The sequence below is a fragment of the Tupaia chinensis genome, unplaced genomic scaffold, assembly GCF_000334495.1.
Source record: "Tupaia chinensis unplaced genomic scaffold, TupChi_1.0 Scaffold000288_2, whole genome shotgun sequence".
In the NCBI taxonomy this organism is placed as follows: domain Eukaryota; kingdom Metazoa; phylum Chordata; class Mammalia; order Scandentia; family Tupaiidae; genus Tupaia; species Tupaia belangeri.
In genome coordinates this window covers 1,816,837-1,832,160 of record NW_006159773.1, presented here as the reverse complement: position 1 = coordinate 1,832,160, position 15,324 = coordinate 1,816,837, and the positions used below count along the sequence as shown (strand labels likewise).

General features: G+C 37.5%; 1 protein-coding gene across 2 annotated transcripts in view; it reads left to right on the top strand.

Moving 5' to 3' along the window:
• PDE7A (phosphodiesterase 7A) overlaps positions 1–15,324 on the top strand; it is a 139,260-nt gene that overhangs the window by 114,424 nt on the left and 9,512 nt on the right. For both annotated transcript variants that reach the window (XM_014588581.2, XM_006150436.3), the window contains 3 exons: positions 9,680–9,811; positions 9,996–10,087; positions 13,442–13,586. In XM_014588581.2, the coding sequence (XP_014444067.1) occupies positions 9,680–9,811; positions 9,996–10,087; positions 13,442–13,586 (369 nt within the window). The remainder of the gene's footprint in view (positions 1–9,679; positions 9,812–9,995; positions 10,088–13,441; positions 13,587–15,324) is intronic.

The following is a 15,324-nucleotide window of genomic DNA, read 5'->3' as shown; positions in this document are numbered from 1 at the left end:
GGTTTTTTTTTTCTTTCCTGTTTCCAACATCATAGCTGCTAAAATTATGATTTTTTAAAGAATTATTTTATTTAACTTTCTTATTTTAATTTGATCAGAGAGTGACAGAGCAAGAGAGAGAGAGGGAAAGTGAGAAAGCTAGCTACCAGGCCAGGACTCGAACCTCAGTCTGCCATGTGGGAGTCCAGCACCCTTAACCACCACACCATCTGCCGGCCCCAAACGCCAAAATTATTTTGAAAGTGCTTTGAAGTCTTGTATTAAGAGCCAGGCACCTGTCATGATCATTACAGTGGGAGATCAGCGTAATGCTAGCAAACATAAAACTCATGAGGTTGCTCGTTAAACAGGAAAACTCACCACTTAATATGTTCTTTTTTTAAAAAAAGAATTATTTTATTTAACTTTTATTTATATTTACTTACTTATTTTGAATTTGACCAGGGAAGGACAGAGAGAGAGAAAGAAAGCAAGTTGCCAGGTCCAGGTCTCAAACCGTCATCAGCCATTTGGGAGTCCAGCACCCTTAACCACCACGCCACCTACCAGCCCTTCATGTTCCTATTTTTAATTGTTAACTCTTTAATCTGCTAAAGATAGTTTTGATGTCATGTGTAATTATACATGATTTTTAAATTTTGTAATTTTATACATTTAATCACTATGTCACTTTGCTTGTCAGTTGAATTTACCCAACATGAATACACTTCACACAATTACAGTTGAGGATACAAAACACATTATCATCAATAGATAATAACCTACTTCTGTGTCCCATAAATGTCTTGCCTATCTCTTTTCCTCAATTTTTTCCCTTACATTCTCCTCCTTCTCCCACCCTTTTCCCACATTGTCTCCAGAATCTATAACCATTTTTCATGCTTCTATGCCCTCTGATCAGTTTTCACCATACCAATTACAGTTGAGGATACAAAACACATTATCATCAATAGATAATAACCTACTTCTGTGTCCCATAAATGTCTTGCCTATCTCTTTTCCTCAATTTTTTCCCTTACATTCTCCTCCTTCTCCCACCCTTTTCCCACATTGTCTCCAGAATCTATAACCATTTTTCATGCTTCTATGCCCTCTGATCAGTTTTCACCATACGGTGTGGACAGTCGGTATATGTTAAGTGGAGATATACAGTGTCTCTCTTTCATAGCCTGGCTTGTGTCACTCAACAGTAAATATTCCATATTTGTCCACATTCTTTTTCTCTTTTTTGGAGAGGTTTTTGATATAGGGCACATGCACTCTACAGAAAGACAGAGACAGAAAGTGAGAAATCACCCCCCTGGGGGGATGGCCACGCCTCAATCCTTTCTCCTCCATGCTCTTCTCAGGACCTTGGGCATGCACACACATGCACCTGGCATGAGTTTAAGTCACTTGGTCTGGGACTTGAACCATGGTCGACTACATGGGAGTCCAGCAACGTAGCCATTATGCCATCTGCTGGTTCCATGTTTGTCCACTTTCTATCAAATGCCAGGGTCCTGTTTTTTAATGGCTGAGTAGTGTTCCATAGAGTATATGTACCATAGTTTTCATTCCACTTAAGTTCATTCATCTGTTCATGGACATTTGTGTTGGTTCAGTGTCTTGGCAATTGTGAATAATGCTGCAATAAACATAGATGTGCAAGTACTTTTCCAACTGAGCATTCTCCTATCCTTTGGGTAAATACCCAGGAGTAGAATTGTTGGACCATATGGTAGTTCTATTTGTAGGACTTTGGGAACCTCCCTGTTCTCTACAGTGGCTGGACCAATATACATTCCCACCAGCAATATAGGAGTGTCGCCCTTTCACTATGTTTCCACCAGCATTTAGTCATTTATTGTTTTTGTTTTTGTTTTTTTTTAATCTTTGCTATTCTGACTGGGGCTAGGTAGTGTATCATTGCAATTTTGTTCTGATCTTATGATGAGAGATGTTGAGCATTTTTTCCATATGCTTTTTGGCTATTTGTCTTCCTTAGAGAGTTGTTTATTCAGCTAATTTTCCCATCTTTTAATTGGGCTAATCATATTTTTTTCTCAGATAAGCCACATAAGTTCCCTGTGTATTCTGGTTATCAGTTCCTTACCTGAGGCATAGTTTACAAAAATCTCCCATTTCTAGGATTGTCAATTCACGCTACTTTCTGTGTCTTTGCCATGCAGAAACTTCTTAATCTGATATAATCAAATTTGTCTATTTTTAGGATTATTGCTTGTACTTTGATGATCTTATTTAAGAAGTCTTTTTCTACCCCAGTATCTCCCAGAGTTTCCCCAGTGTTTTCTACCCATAGTCCTATAGTTTGAGGTCTTAGGTTTAGATCTTTGATCCACTTTTAGTTGAATTTTTTTTTAAGGGTGAGAGATAGGGATTCCCATTTATCTTTCTGCAAGTGGATACCCAGTTTTTCCAGCACCATTTGCTAATGAGATTTTACTTTTCCCATTGGATTGACTGGTACCCTTTGTCAAAAGTCAGTTGGCTGGGGGACCAGCAGTTGGTGTAATGGCTATGTCACTGGACTCCCATGTAGTCGACCACGGCTCACGTCCCGAACCCAGTGGCTTAAAACTCATGCCGGGCGTGTGTGCTTGTGTGCCCAAGATCCCGAGAGGAGAACGGAGAAGGGATTGCGCGTGGCCATCCCCCCTGGGGGGGGGGGATTTCTCGCTTTCTGTCTCTCTGTCTCTTTCTGTCTGTCTGGTGAGCAAACGCACCCTATAGCAAAAAACTCTCAAAAAAAAAGTCAGTTGGCTGTATGTTTTGAGGTCTATTTCTGGGATCTCTGTTCCATTGGTACACATATCTGCTTTTTGCTAATACCATGCTGTTTTGATTATCATAGCTTTGAAATATATTTTGGGTCAGAGAGTGAGATGCCACCCACTCTACTCTTCTTATTCAGGATTGCTTTGGCTATACAGGATCCAGACAAATTCTGATTGCCTTTTCTAGGTCTGTGAAGAATGTCTCTTATAATTTTACAGGCATTACATTAAATGTGTAGATTAATTTGGGTAGAATTGCCATTATGATTATATTTACTCTCCCAATCCATGAAACAAGAGATATTCTTCCAAATTTTTGTGTCATTTTCTATTTCTTTTTTTAAGATTTTCACACTTTTCCTTGTAGAGGTCTTTGACTTCCTTAGTTAGATTTATTCCTATGTATTTTATGCTTTTCGTGGCTATGGTAAATAGGATTACTTTCTTCAGTTCTGCCTCTGTCTGCTTGTTGTTTGTACATAGAAATGCTCTAGATTTTTGTAAGTTGATTTTGTATCCTGCCACTTTACTATATACATTTATTAGTCCAAAAAGTTTTTTCATGGGTACATTTGGGTTTTCTTTGTATACAATAATGTCATCTGCAAATAGAGATAATCTCAACTCTTCTTTCCATATTCAAATGCCTTTTATTTTAAAGGCATTGTCTGTTCACGTTGGCTAGAACTTGCAGCACTATATTGAAAAGGAGTGGAGAAAGTGGGCAGCCTTGTCTTATACCAGTTTTTAGTGGGAAAGCTTTCAGCTTTTCCCCATTCAGTATAAGGTTAGCTACCAGTTTTTCATAGATGGTTTTTATTATGCTGAGAGATGATCCTTCTGTGCCGATTTTGCTGAGAGTCTTAATGATGAAGGGATGTTGTATTTTGTCAAATGCTTTTTTCTGCATTGATCAAAATGATCATATGATTTTAATCTTTCTTTCTGTTAATATGGTGTATTATATTTATGGTTTTGTGTATGTTGAACCAACCTTGCATCTCTGGAATAAAGCCTACCTGATGGTGATTAATAATCTTTTTTATATGTAGTTGCATACAGTTTGCTAGTATCTTGTTGAGAATGTTTGCATCTATATTCATCAGGGATTTTACTCTGTAGTTGTCCTTTCTTGTGGAATCCTTATCTGTTTTGGAAATGAGGGTGATGGAGGCTTCATACAATGAATTAAAAAGGGTTCCTTCCTTTATGGACCTTTAGAAATAATTTGAGAAGAATGGGGGTTAACGCTTCTTTAAAAGTTTTGTAGAATTCAGAAGTGAAGCCATCAGGACCTGAGCTTTTCTTTGTTGGGAGGTTATTTATTACTGATTCAGTCTCATTGCTTGATATAGGTCTATTCAGGCTGTCTATGTCATCCTGAGTCAATCTTGGTAGATTTTATGTGTCTGGGAATTTGTCCATCATCCAGGTTTTCTTGTTGGTGTATAGATACTCATAGTATCCATGAAGTTTTGTATTTCTATTATGTCCGTAGTAATATAGCCTGTTTCATTGTGAATTCTATTTATCTGGTTCTTTTTTCTCTTCTTAGTCTAGCTAATGATGTGTCAATCTTGTTAATCTTCTAGAAGAACCAGCTTTTGGTTTAACTTATTTTCTGTATACTTAGTTTATTTTCTGTTTCTTTTATTTCTGCATGAATCTTTGTTAGTTCTTTTCTTATAGCATTTTCTGGATATGTTGTTGTTTTTCCAGGTCCCTGAGGCATGATGTTAGATGTTAACATTTGCCCCTTTTCCATCTTTTTCTTGTACACACTAATTGCTATAAACGTCTCTCTTATGGCTCTTTTTGCAGTGTCCCAAAGATTATGGAAACTTGTGCACTCATTATCATTTGTTCCATGAATCTTTTGATTTCAGTCTTACTGTCTTTGGTAGTTGTAAGGTCATTCAGGAGTATGTTATTATTTTCTTTTAATTATTTTATTTGACTTTATTTATTTATTTATTTTTATTTGACCAGAGAGGGGCAGAGTGAGAGAGAGAGGGAAAATGAGAAAGCAAGCCACCAGGTTTGGGACCAAACCCGCAGTCGGCCATGTGGGAGTCCAGCACCCTTAACCATCATACCACCTGCTGGCCTTGAGGAGTAGATTATTTAGTTTCCATGTATTTGTGTATTTTCGAGGGTTTTTCCTAAAATTGACACCAAATTAATTCCATCATAGTCAGAGAAGATGTTGGATATAGTTTCTATGCCTTTGAGTCTATAAATTTTGTGCCCTATCATGTGGTCAAGTCTTCCAGAAGGTACCCTGCAAAAAATGTATATTTCATGGTTTTGGGGTGGAAAGTTCTACAGATATCTGTCAAATACATCTGATTTATGGTATCATTTAGGTCCTGAATCTCTTTACTTATTTTTTGTCTCATTGATCTATCTAAAAGAGATAATGAGGTGTTGAGGTCCCCAACAATTAGTATAGTCTCTCTCTCCTTTTAGATCTAGTAGCCTTCCCTTCACATATTTAGATGTTCCTGAATTGGATTCATAGATATTAATTAGTGTTATGTCTTCTTGATGCATTTGTCCTTTTACTGTTACATAATGCCCTTTTTCACTCTGACTGTTTTTGTCTTAAAGCCTATTTTGTCTTAAATCAGTATTGGTGACCCCTACTCTTTTTTGATTTCCATTTGCATAGAACATCATTTTCCAGCCCTTCACTTTTAGTCTGCGTATGTGATGGGTTTCTTGTAGGCAACAGATGGAGGGTTTCTGGTATTTTTTATTTTATTATTTTTTTAATCCATTTAGCCAGTCTGTGTCTATTGACTGGAGAATTTAAACCATTAACATTCAACCTTTTTGTTGCTATTTCTGGACTTGTCCCTACCAATAAGTTGGCCATTTTCTTGGTTGTGTTTTATTCTCTTATTTCTGTCTGTCTGTAGTTTTCTTGATATAGCGCTCCCCTCAGAATTTCTTGAAGAGCTGGTCTGGAGTTGGTAAATTCTTTCAGGTTTTGTTTATCTAAGAATGTTTTTTATCTTTGCTACCCATATGAAGGATAATCTTGTCAGGTATAGTAATCTTGGTTGAAATTCTTTTTCATTTAATTAACACTTTGAATATATTTCTCCATTCTTTCTTTGCTTGCATGGTTTCCAACAATAGGTCTGGTGTTATTATGATGGGATTTCCTTTGTAAATAAATTGACTTTTCTCTCGTACCTTCTGTCTTGCCTATTTTAGTATCTTGTCTTTGTGGGGTTCTTTTTGTTTTTTGTTTTGTCTTTGTGTTTTGATAAGTCTGGCTCTGATGTGCCATGGAGAAGATCTTGGGTTGATTCTGTTTAGGATCCTTTGTATTTCTTGGGTCTGGATATTTGAATGATTCTCTAGACTTAGGAAGTTTTCTTTCAGGATTTCATGGAATAGATTTTCATTTCCCTTAGTTTCTTCACCTTTCATGACATTTAGTGGAATCTAATATTATTTGTATATTGTCCTCATTTTTTTTTTTTTTGTTTTGGTGTTTCTTTCCTGCATCAGAGGTTTTGTCTTCTACATCCGAGATTCCATCTTCTGCATGACCTAATCTGCTTTTAATACTTTTAAGGGAGATTTTGATTTCCCGTGTTATAGCCTTCATCTCTAAGAGTTCCTTTTGATTCTTTTTTATGGCATCTATTTCTTCTTTCAAATTGTGGAAGTACTTCCTCACCTCCTGTAACTCATTTCTTTTCTCTTGCATCTTCTGGAGTTCATTGTCTCTTTTCTCTTGCATCTCATTAAGTTTTGCCACTATGAATGTTCTGAATTGTTTATCTGACATTTCCACGAGTTCTGTTGTGCTGTCTGTGAATGATGAATCATTATTTTCCCCTGAGGGGAGGGATATATATTTTCTTAGTTTCTCATATTCCATGTGCCTCTGTGGTGGTTTCTGGTCATCTGATGGAGTATACGTTTCTTTTAATTTCTTAGAGTTCATTTTGAGTGTTCAAAAGTGTGCAGGAGGATATGACCCGTGTTCTCTTAGCCGTCTGCCTGATGCTCACCCTGTAACCTGCACTTTTGTTGCTGTGACTTGGTGTTCCAAATGCCTCCCAGATTCTAGAGAACAGATGTACCTGGGGCTAAGCTACAGGGTTTCAACTGAGAAAGAAAGTGAGTCACGTGGGACTTCAGAAAACTATAAAGTATGTGATGGACAGGAGAGAGTGGACATTCCAAGATGGTCTCTGGCCTCAGCCCGCACACTTGCTTATGCTATGCAAGACTGGGAAGAATGGCAGGGTGGAAGTTGGAAGCAAGCTGTACTGGCACCTGGAGCAGATGAATAGAGTGTGCAGGTTCTTAGGTGGTCTCTGGCCTCTATGTGCACACTCGCTTCTGCTGTGTAGGAGCCATATGTGATTTTTTTTTTTTTGAGAGGTTTTCGCTATAGGGTGCATGCGCTCGCCAGACAGACAGAGAGAGAAATAGAGACATAAGATGAGAAATCACCCCCCGGGGGGATGGTCATGCCGCAATCCCTTCTCCTCCATTCTCCTTTCCGGATCTTGGGCACGCACGCACACGCGCCCGGCGTGAATTTTAAGCCACTGGGTCTGGGATGCAAACCGCGGTCGACTACGTGGGAGTCCAGCGACATAGCCATTACGCTAACTGCTGGTTCCCCACATGTGATTTTTAAATAAGCTTAATTCTGAATTCCTTTATTCTCCCAGAATGTTATATATCTATTATTCTGCTACTGCTAATCTATTTAGAATTTTAACACTTATGTCTTAATATTGGGCTGTCAGAAAATTCATGATGCATTTTTGCATAGAAAAATACATCATGACTTCTCCAATGACCCAATAAATTGCATGTTTATGAGATATTCACACACATGCCCATTCACTTTAACATCAAGGAGTGGAGGTGATTTTATATGCAGTGTGCTCCCTCTCACATGCCTTCTGTTTATGTGGGTTAGTAAACAGTGCTTTAAAAAATCTCTTGCAGCAGGACCAGCAGATGGCATAATGGTTATGTTGCTGGACTCCTGCATAGCTGACCGCGATTTGAGTCCCAGATCCTGCGACTTAAAACTCATGCTGGGCATGTGTGTGTGTCCCAAATCCTGAGAGGAGAATGGAGGAGAAGGGAAGGGATTGCAGCGTGGCCACCATCCCTCGGGGGTGATTTCTTTGTCTCTCTGGCAAGTGCACATACCCTAATAGCAAAAATTTCTCTTACAAAACAAAACAAAACAAAACTCTTGCATCTCCAGGAGAACAAATAATTTTCTTTGCCATCTCCTCCCTATTCATTGAGCGTCTCCACTTACTAGTTAATACAGCAAGAATAAACAATACACATTCTCTACCTTCAACTAGCTTACAGCTTTCTAGGAGATTCAAGACCTTAGTCACTGATTTTTTTTCTGACTACAGTGAACTTAACAGAAGAAATAGAAAAATGACGATCATTCAAGCGTAGAAGTGAACTTAACAGAAGAAATAGAAAAATGATGATCATTCAAGCATATTAAAAAAGTAATAGAATTGGAATCTAAATTTTTTCATCATTTAAATTTTTTTCTGTTTTCATTTTTGTTTTATAATATGTAGTATGTTAGGTCACTATCACTCTATAAGAAAATATACCTGTATTTTCACTGTCAGGGTACAGAGTCATAAAAGTCTATGAAGCTTGTCCTAATGTAAACCTGAGTAAAAGTGTGTTCTCAGAAGTGCCTCTGTGGCAGGATATGTGAGGGGCTGTAGGGACATAGGTCAGTCCTTTGCTGGGGAATCGGCTGGAAACAGGACAAGGAGGGGCAGGCCAACGGAATTGGACCTTTAAAGATGAGAAGTTTGGCAGATGATGAGTTACAATTCGTGGGACTAGCAGTTAGCGTAATGGCTATGTCGCTGAACTCCCATATAGTCGACCGCAGTTCACGTCCTGGACCCTGTGGTTTAAACTCATGCCGGGCGCATGTGCGTGTGTGCCCAAGATCCCGAGAGGAGAATGGAGGAGAAGGGATTGCGATGTGGCCATCCTCTCGGGGGGCGGGGGTGATTTCTTGCTTTCTGTCTCTCTCTCTTTGTCTCTCTGGCAAGCGTGTATGCCCTATAACAAAAAAAAAGAAAAAAAAAAAAACCTCTCCAAAAAAAAAAGTTACAATTCATGGAAGGCAAATGATACACCCAAAGTGGTATTTTGTCATTGAAAATTTCAGTCAGCCAATAATAAACTTTTATTTCTTGTGATGATTTTATTGTATCAGATATGTTTGGCAGTGATTAATGAAAGTAAAATTATAGTTGCCAGTTTACAGAGTTACTTTTTCTGACATGAATATATTGTGTACATTGATCTGAATATGACCTTCCAAATGAAGAAGATTTTTATTACAAACTTGATAGACTTCTGCTCACAGGATTACTGAATAGTAATGTGTTCCTTAAACACTAGGACGATAGGAATAACTTTGCCGTTTAAATTATGTTATGGAAATCCAATAACCAGTTTGTTGATAAACATCCTCAAAATTGTAAGATCTTCTATTTGATAATGGCTGCGATAATAAAAACTTGCAAACCCGTGTTTATCACTTTTAACGCCATAATTTCTCAAAAAGGATGGCTTATACTTTAGCTGCTGTGTTAATCAAGCTTGATAAAAATAAAGCAGTGTGAGGATGAACTCTGTAAACTCCATGTGGGCTCAGATGCTGTGGTATGCACCTGCCCCAGTGACCTGATGAGGCCAGCCCTGGTGGGTGTCTGGTGGTGTCAATAAACAGTCTGCCTGAGAACAATGACAGGAAGGGTGAGCAGTACTCCTGCTATGTGCTGATTCAAAGCTGTTGTAATGGTATAGAGTTTATTCTAGATATGCTCATAATTAATTATTCTTTTCTTACACTTTAGCTTGCCAGTTCTGTAACTCCTTGGGATATCTTGTTGAGCTTAATCGCAGCTGCCACTCATGATCTGGATCATCCAGGTGTTAATCAACCTTTCCTTATTAAAACTAACCATTACTTGGCAACTTTATACAAGGTTAGTGCAGTCATTGAAATTTCTTATTTCTGAATTCTAGGAAATGGTTCATGTTTTGAAGAAATGAAAATAAATTCTCAATGAATGTTAGAATTTTAACCAGATTAATATTACTAACAAATAACTTTTTGTGTTCAGAAAGAGACTTAACTGTTAAGTAACTCAGAAACATACTTTTTTGTAGAATACCTCAGTATTGGAAAATCACCACTGGAGATCTGCAGTGGGCTTATTGAGAGAATCCGGGCTATTCTCACATATGCCATTAGAAAGCAGGTAGGTGGGATGAAGGCAAAATTAATTTGTATTTGTTATCAACTATGAAAAATAAGTTGGCAAAGTAATTTTGTAAAGTTTTAAAAGTTGCTGATATTCCAGTGTTCCTCAGTTTTTGTGAAATGTAATGGATAAATTATCTTGAAAATTTATATAAAAATTTTAATAATGTAAACCTGTTCTACAGGATAGCAGTAGTTAGTGAATATTCATTATTTTCTGAAGGACTGTTCCATGGCTTTGGTTACTATAAAATTCACTGCAGACACACAGTAGCTCAGTCACAATTTACTACTTATTTATATAAATAGATATAATATATTTCCACTTTATACTTCACCAATTAGATATAAAGTACCCTTTTTGTACAATAAATAGTCACTAAATTTTGTTTCAGAAAATTTTCAAAGCTGATAAGGAAATAAAGACAGTGAGTGCTTTATATTTCCTCAGCAGCATAGTGGAGTCACTTCTGGAGCTACAGGGAAGACAATGAATGGAGGAATAACAGAAAATACTAATATTTTAGGAAAAAAATAACTTAATGCTAGGCAGACTGAAAGCCTAGTAAAAGTGTTACTATACATAGGCCCAACATGATGGTGATGGTGCGCAGTCTCACGTCATTGCCACAGTGTGGTCCAACACACTTTCGGTGGCTGCGGGCTCAAAGCACACACACTTCAGGAAGCCTGTAGGGGGCACACAGACCGTCTAAGTTAAGAGAGTAGTGAGGTGTGGCCAGCAAGTGCACAGTGGTTACGTTGCTTGACTCCCACATGGCTGACCACGGTTTGAGTCCCAGACTTGGTGGCTTCATACTCATGCTGGGCACGTGTGCACATGTGCTCAAGATCCCAGGAGGAGATTAGAGGAGAAGGGATTCTGGTGTGGCTGGTCCCCCGGGGGGGGGGGGGTTTTTTCACTTTCCTTCCCACATGCTCTCTCTCTGGTGAGCACACATGCCCTAATGCTAAAACCACTAAAAAAAAAAAAAAGACAGTGGTGAGTGTGGGGCCAGCAGGTTGTGCAGTGGTTAAGACGTTGGACTCTCACATGGCTGACCATGGTTTGAGTCCCAGATGCAGCAGCTTGAAACTCATGCTGGGCAAATGTGTTTGTATGCCCAAAATCCTGAGAGGATAATGGAGGAGCAGGGATTGCAGTATAGCCATCTCCTCTGATGGATGGTTTCTCACTTTCTCTCTCTCTGTCTCTTCTGCAAGAAACAAAAATCTCTTAAAAAATATTATCTGAGGTATAGAAGGATACTTGGGTATTAAATTTAAGTTACACTCGTTCAGTCCTGTTCCTTTCATAATTTAAAACAACTTTATAAAAAAGTGTTTTGTGTCATGACCATAAGAAAAAAGTTGGACTTTATTTTTTATTTTTTTAAATCTTTATTCATGGATACCATTGGGAGTATGCCAATACTTCTGGTAAGTAAAATTATTTCTTGCTGTAGTACAAATATTAGAAACTACTTAGATCATAGAGTAAACCTATATAAATTAAGGTTTTTTCCCATTGAGACAGATTGAAATGTTTACCTCATGATTCCCTTTTAATCATGCTTTATATTTGATGGAAACCTTGTTGAATAGTCAGATTTCATTAAAAATAAAAAACAAAATAAGGAATACTATTTAATGTCTTCTGTATTTTCTCCATTTAAAGTTTAATTTATTTAATATTTAGTATAGTGAGCCTTTTAATCTATCGGAAAAGTCATGACATATTTTTATATGCAAAAATGGGTCATGCCCTTTCTGACAACCCAGTAATTGACAGATCTTTACTGTCAAAGATGATGTTTTCTACTGCCCATTAAAAGGAAGGGGGGCCAGCAAGTGTCATAGTGGTTAAGGCATTGGTCTCCCACATGGTCAACCTCAGTTTGAGTCCCAGACCCAGCAGCTTGAAACTCATGCCAGGTGTGTGTGTGTGTGTGTGTGTGTGTGTGTGTGTGTGTGTGTGTGTCTGTGCACACGTGCTTAGAATCCTGAGAGAATGAAAAGAGAAGGCATCCCTGCAGGGCATGATTTCTTGGTTTCTGTCTGTCTCAGAGAACACATGCACCTATAGCAAAAATCTCTTTAAAAAAAAAAAAAGGCAGGAAGGTTTTTGAAAACATGTCTCCTTGTTTGACTTGAGGTGGGTTTTGAAATGATATAGTGTATGTACTACTTGTATTAACATGTTACCTTTTTTCTTCCAGAAAATTTGGATACTCATATACAGATAATTTATTGATTGTTGAGTTTGATCCTGAAAATATAATAGGTTTTTGGAAAAGTCATGACTTTTTGTTTTTCTGTGCAAAAATGTGTCATGAACTTTCCCAACAATCCAGTAGTTGAATCTAAATTTAATAAATTGGGCCAGCAGGTGGTGTGGGGTGCTAGATCCCATATGGCAAACTCTAGTTTGAATCTCAGACCAGGTGGCTTAGAAAACATGCTGGGCACATGTACGTGCATGCCCAAAATCCTAAGAGAAGGTTGGAGCATGGCCATACCCTCTGGGGGTGATTACTCACTTTCCCTCCCTCTCTTTCCTCTCTCTCTCTCTCTCTCTCTCTCTCTCTCTCGTGAGACGTGCCCTATAGCAAAAACCTAAAAATAAATTTAATTAAATTGTTTATAGGAATTTCATCAGGCATGTTAGTCAAAATGTCCATAGAAGTCAGTTGTTGAGAGGCCAGCAGGTGGCTTGGTGGTTAAGGGCACTGGACTCCCACATGGCCAACCACAGTTCAAGTCCCAGACCTGGTGGCTTGCTTTCTCACTTTCCTTCTCTCTCACTCCCCCTCACTCTGTTCCTCTCTAGAAAAATTAAAAACTAAGGAAGTAAATAGAGTTAAATAAAAGAGTTAAATGAAAAAGGAAGTCAGTTGTTGAATGGGCTATCATTCTTTCTACTGCAATCTTCTTTTGCCTTTCAGATGTCAAGCACCAGAAAAGAAACCAAAGTTGTTTACTTTCAGTACAAATTTTCCAAACAAAGAATTTTCTCATACAACATGCTAATGTTATATTGATTTTTTTTTCCCAAGCAAATCCAGCTTGGCTAGCAAAATAAAGACACTCCTTTTGAAATGTTCACAAATTGGTATTATCCTACAAACATGCTTGGTTTTAGTTTTGATTATTTTAATCAGTTTTGGGAGTTTTCTTTTGGTTCTTTCTTTTAAATTCATTTCTTTGTGGTAAATTTTAAGTTGAATAGCTTAAAACGAATGACCTTTAAAATATCTTAGGGCTCTATAAAGCTGTCTGAATATTTACAAAAAAATAACAAAGTAACTAGTTGAGAGTCTTATATTTTCTCTTTATATTTCTCTAATTCCAGGAAACAAATGGAGACTCAGATAGGTGCTTTGATATTAGCCACAGATATCAGTCGCCAGAATGAGTATCTGTCGTTGTTTAGGTCCCACTTGGATAGAGGCGACTTACACCTAGAAGACACCAGACACAGGCATTTGGTGTTACAGGTAAAATGGGGCTTGGAAAGATTCTCTTTTATTAAATTTTGTCTTATTTTTAAATTTTTTTCAACGTATTATTGATTCACAGAATACTTTAAAACTATGCACAAAGCAAGAATCTAGTTACAAGTGCACTGTAATTTTCTTCTGATGATTAATTTACATTAATTTCCTGAGCATTGTCACAGCATACAAAATGTGATTTCCTGTCCAGAATATACTGCATAGTGGCTTAATCATACATGTTATCGTCCTTAATTTTCCATTTGTAGTTTCATATATATACCTGTATATATATATATTTTACTCCTGTTTCTCACTCCCTGCCATTTCCCACCCTCTTCCCACACTATCTCAGGTGTCTACAGGTGTTTTCCATTCCTTTTCTCCCCCACATTTTATTGATTCACAAAATTTCTTCAGTAATCTAACTACTTTCAATAGCAAGTTCAGCTGGTATATACATATCAGTGAATACATGTCTGACTTTAGACGTGAAACTCTGAGTAGAATGAATATACTATAAGGTAGCACCTAGCTGATGCTATAAAGCTGACTATAGTCATTAAGTAGGTATTTTTTAATTTCAAGAAAAGCAGTTTTAGCTTTAATAAATCAAAGAAATGCTAAGGAACTTCACTAAAACTTAGAGCCAGGAAACAGGTTAGGATTCTGTTAAAATAGTAGGTATATAAACCTACCGACAGCTCAAGACAGGACAAAAATCCTTAAAACTGGAAAACAAAGCCTAAAAGAAAATCAGCAATGTTCTAGTCAAAAGTCATAAAATACTATTTCACCAGTTCAGTCTTACATACTTTATCTTCTGATGTGGCCCCATCTTCCAGGTTAAATTCTGTAATATTCAACTCCAAATGTGTCTCTATGATTAAGTTGGTCGTTTTCTTAGTCTTTGAACTCTTATTTCTGTGTGTCTGTATTTAATTTTCCTGATATAACACTCCCTTGAGAACTTCTTGGAGATCTGGTCTGGTGTTGGTAAATTCTTTCAGGTTTTGTTTATCTGAGAATACTCTTTGTCTTTTCTTCCCATATGAAAGATAATCTTGCTGGGTACAATATTCTTGGTTGAAATTGCTTTTCCCTTAACACTTTAAGTGTATTTTTCCATTCTTCCCTTGCTCGCATTGTTTCCGATGAGAGGTACGCTGTTAGCCTTATGGGATATCCTTTGTAGGTAACTTGTCATTTCTCTCTTGCCAGTCTTAGTATCTTGTCTTTGTCTGTGGTTTTGGTCAATGTGGCTATAATGTGTCTTGGAGAAGATCTTCTTGGGCTGATTCTATTTGGGATCCTTTGTATTTCTAGGGACTGGATCTTTGAATGCCTCTCTAGGTTTGGGAAGTTTTCTTGTATGATTTCATGAAATAGATTATCAATGCCCTTATGAGTCTTCGCTTTCTGGGATACCAATTATACGGATATTTGTATGTTTGATGGTATCTAGTACTCTTCATATATTATTCTCATTTTTGGGGGCAATTTTCTCAGTCTTTGTGGTGGATTTTTTTAGGCTAGCAATTCTACTACATCTGAGATTTGATTTTCTGTATGATCTAGTCTGCTTTTAATATTTTCAAGGGAGATTTTGACTTCATGTATTATACCCTTCATCTCTAACAGGTCCATTTGATTTTTTTTTAGAGTGTGTATTTCCTCAGGACTAGCAGTTGGCATAATGGCTATGTTGCTGGACTCCCATGTAGTTGACTGCAGTTCGAGT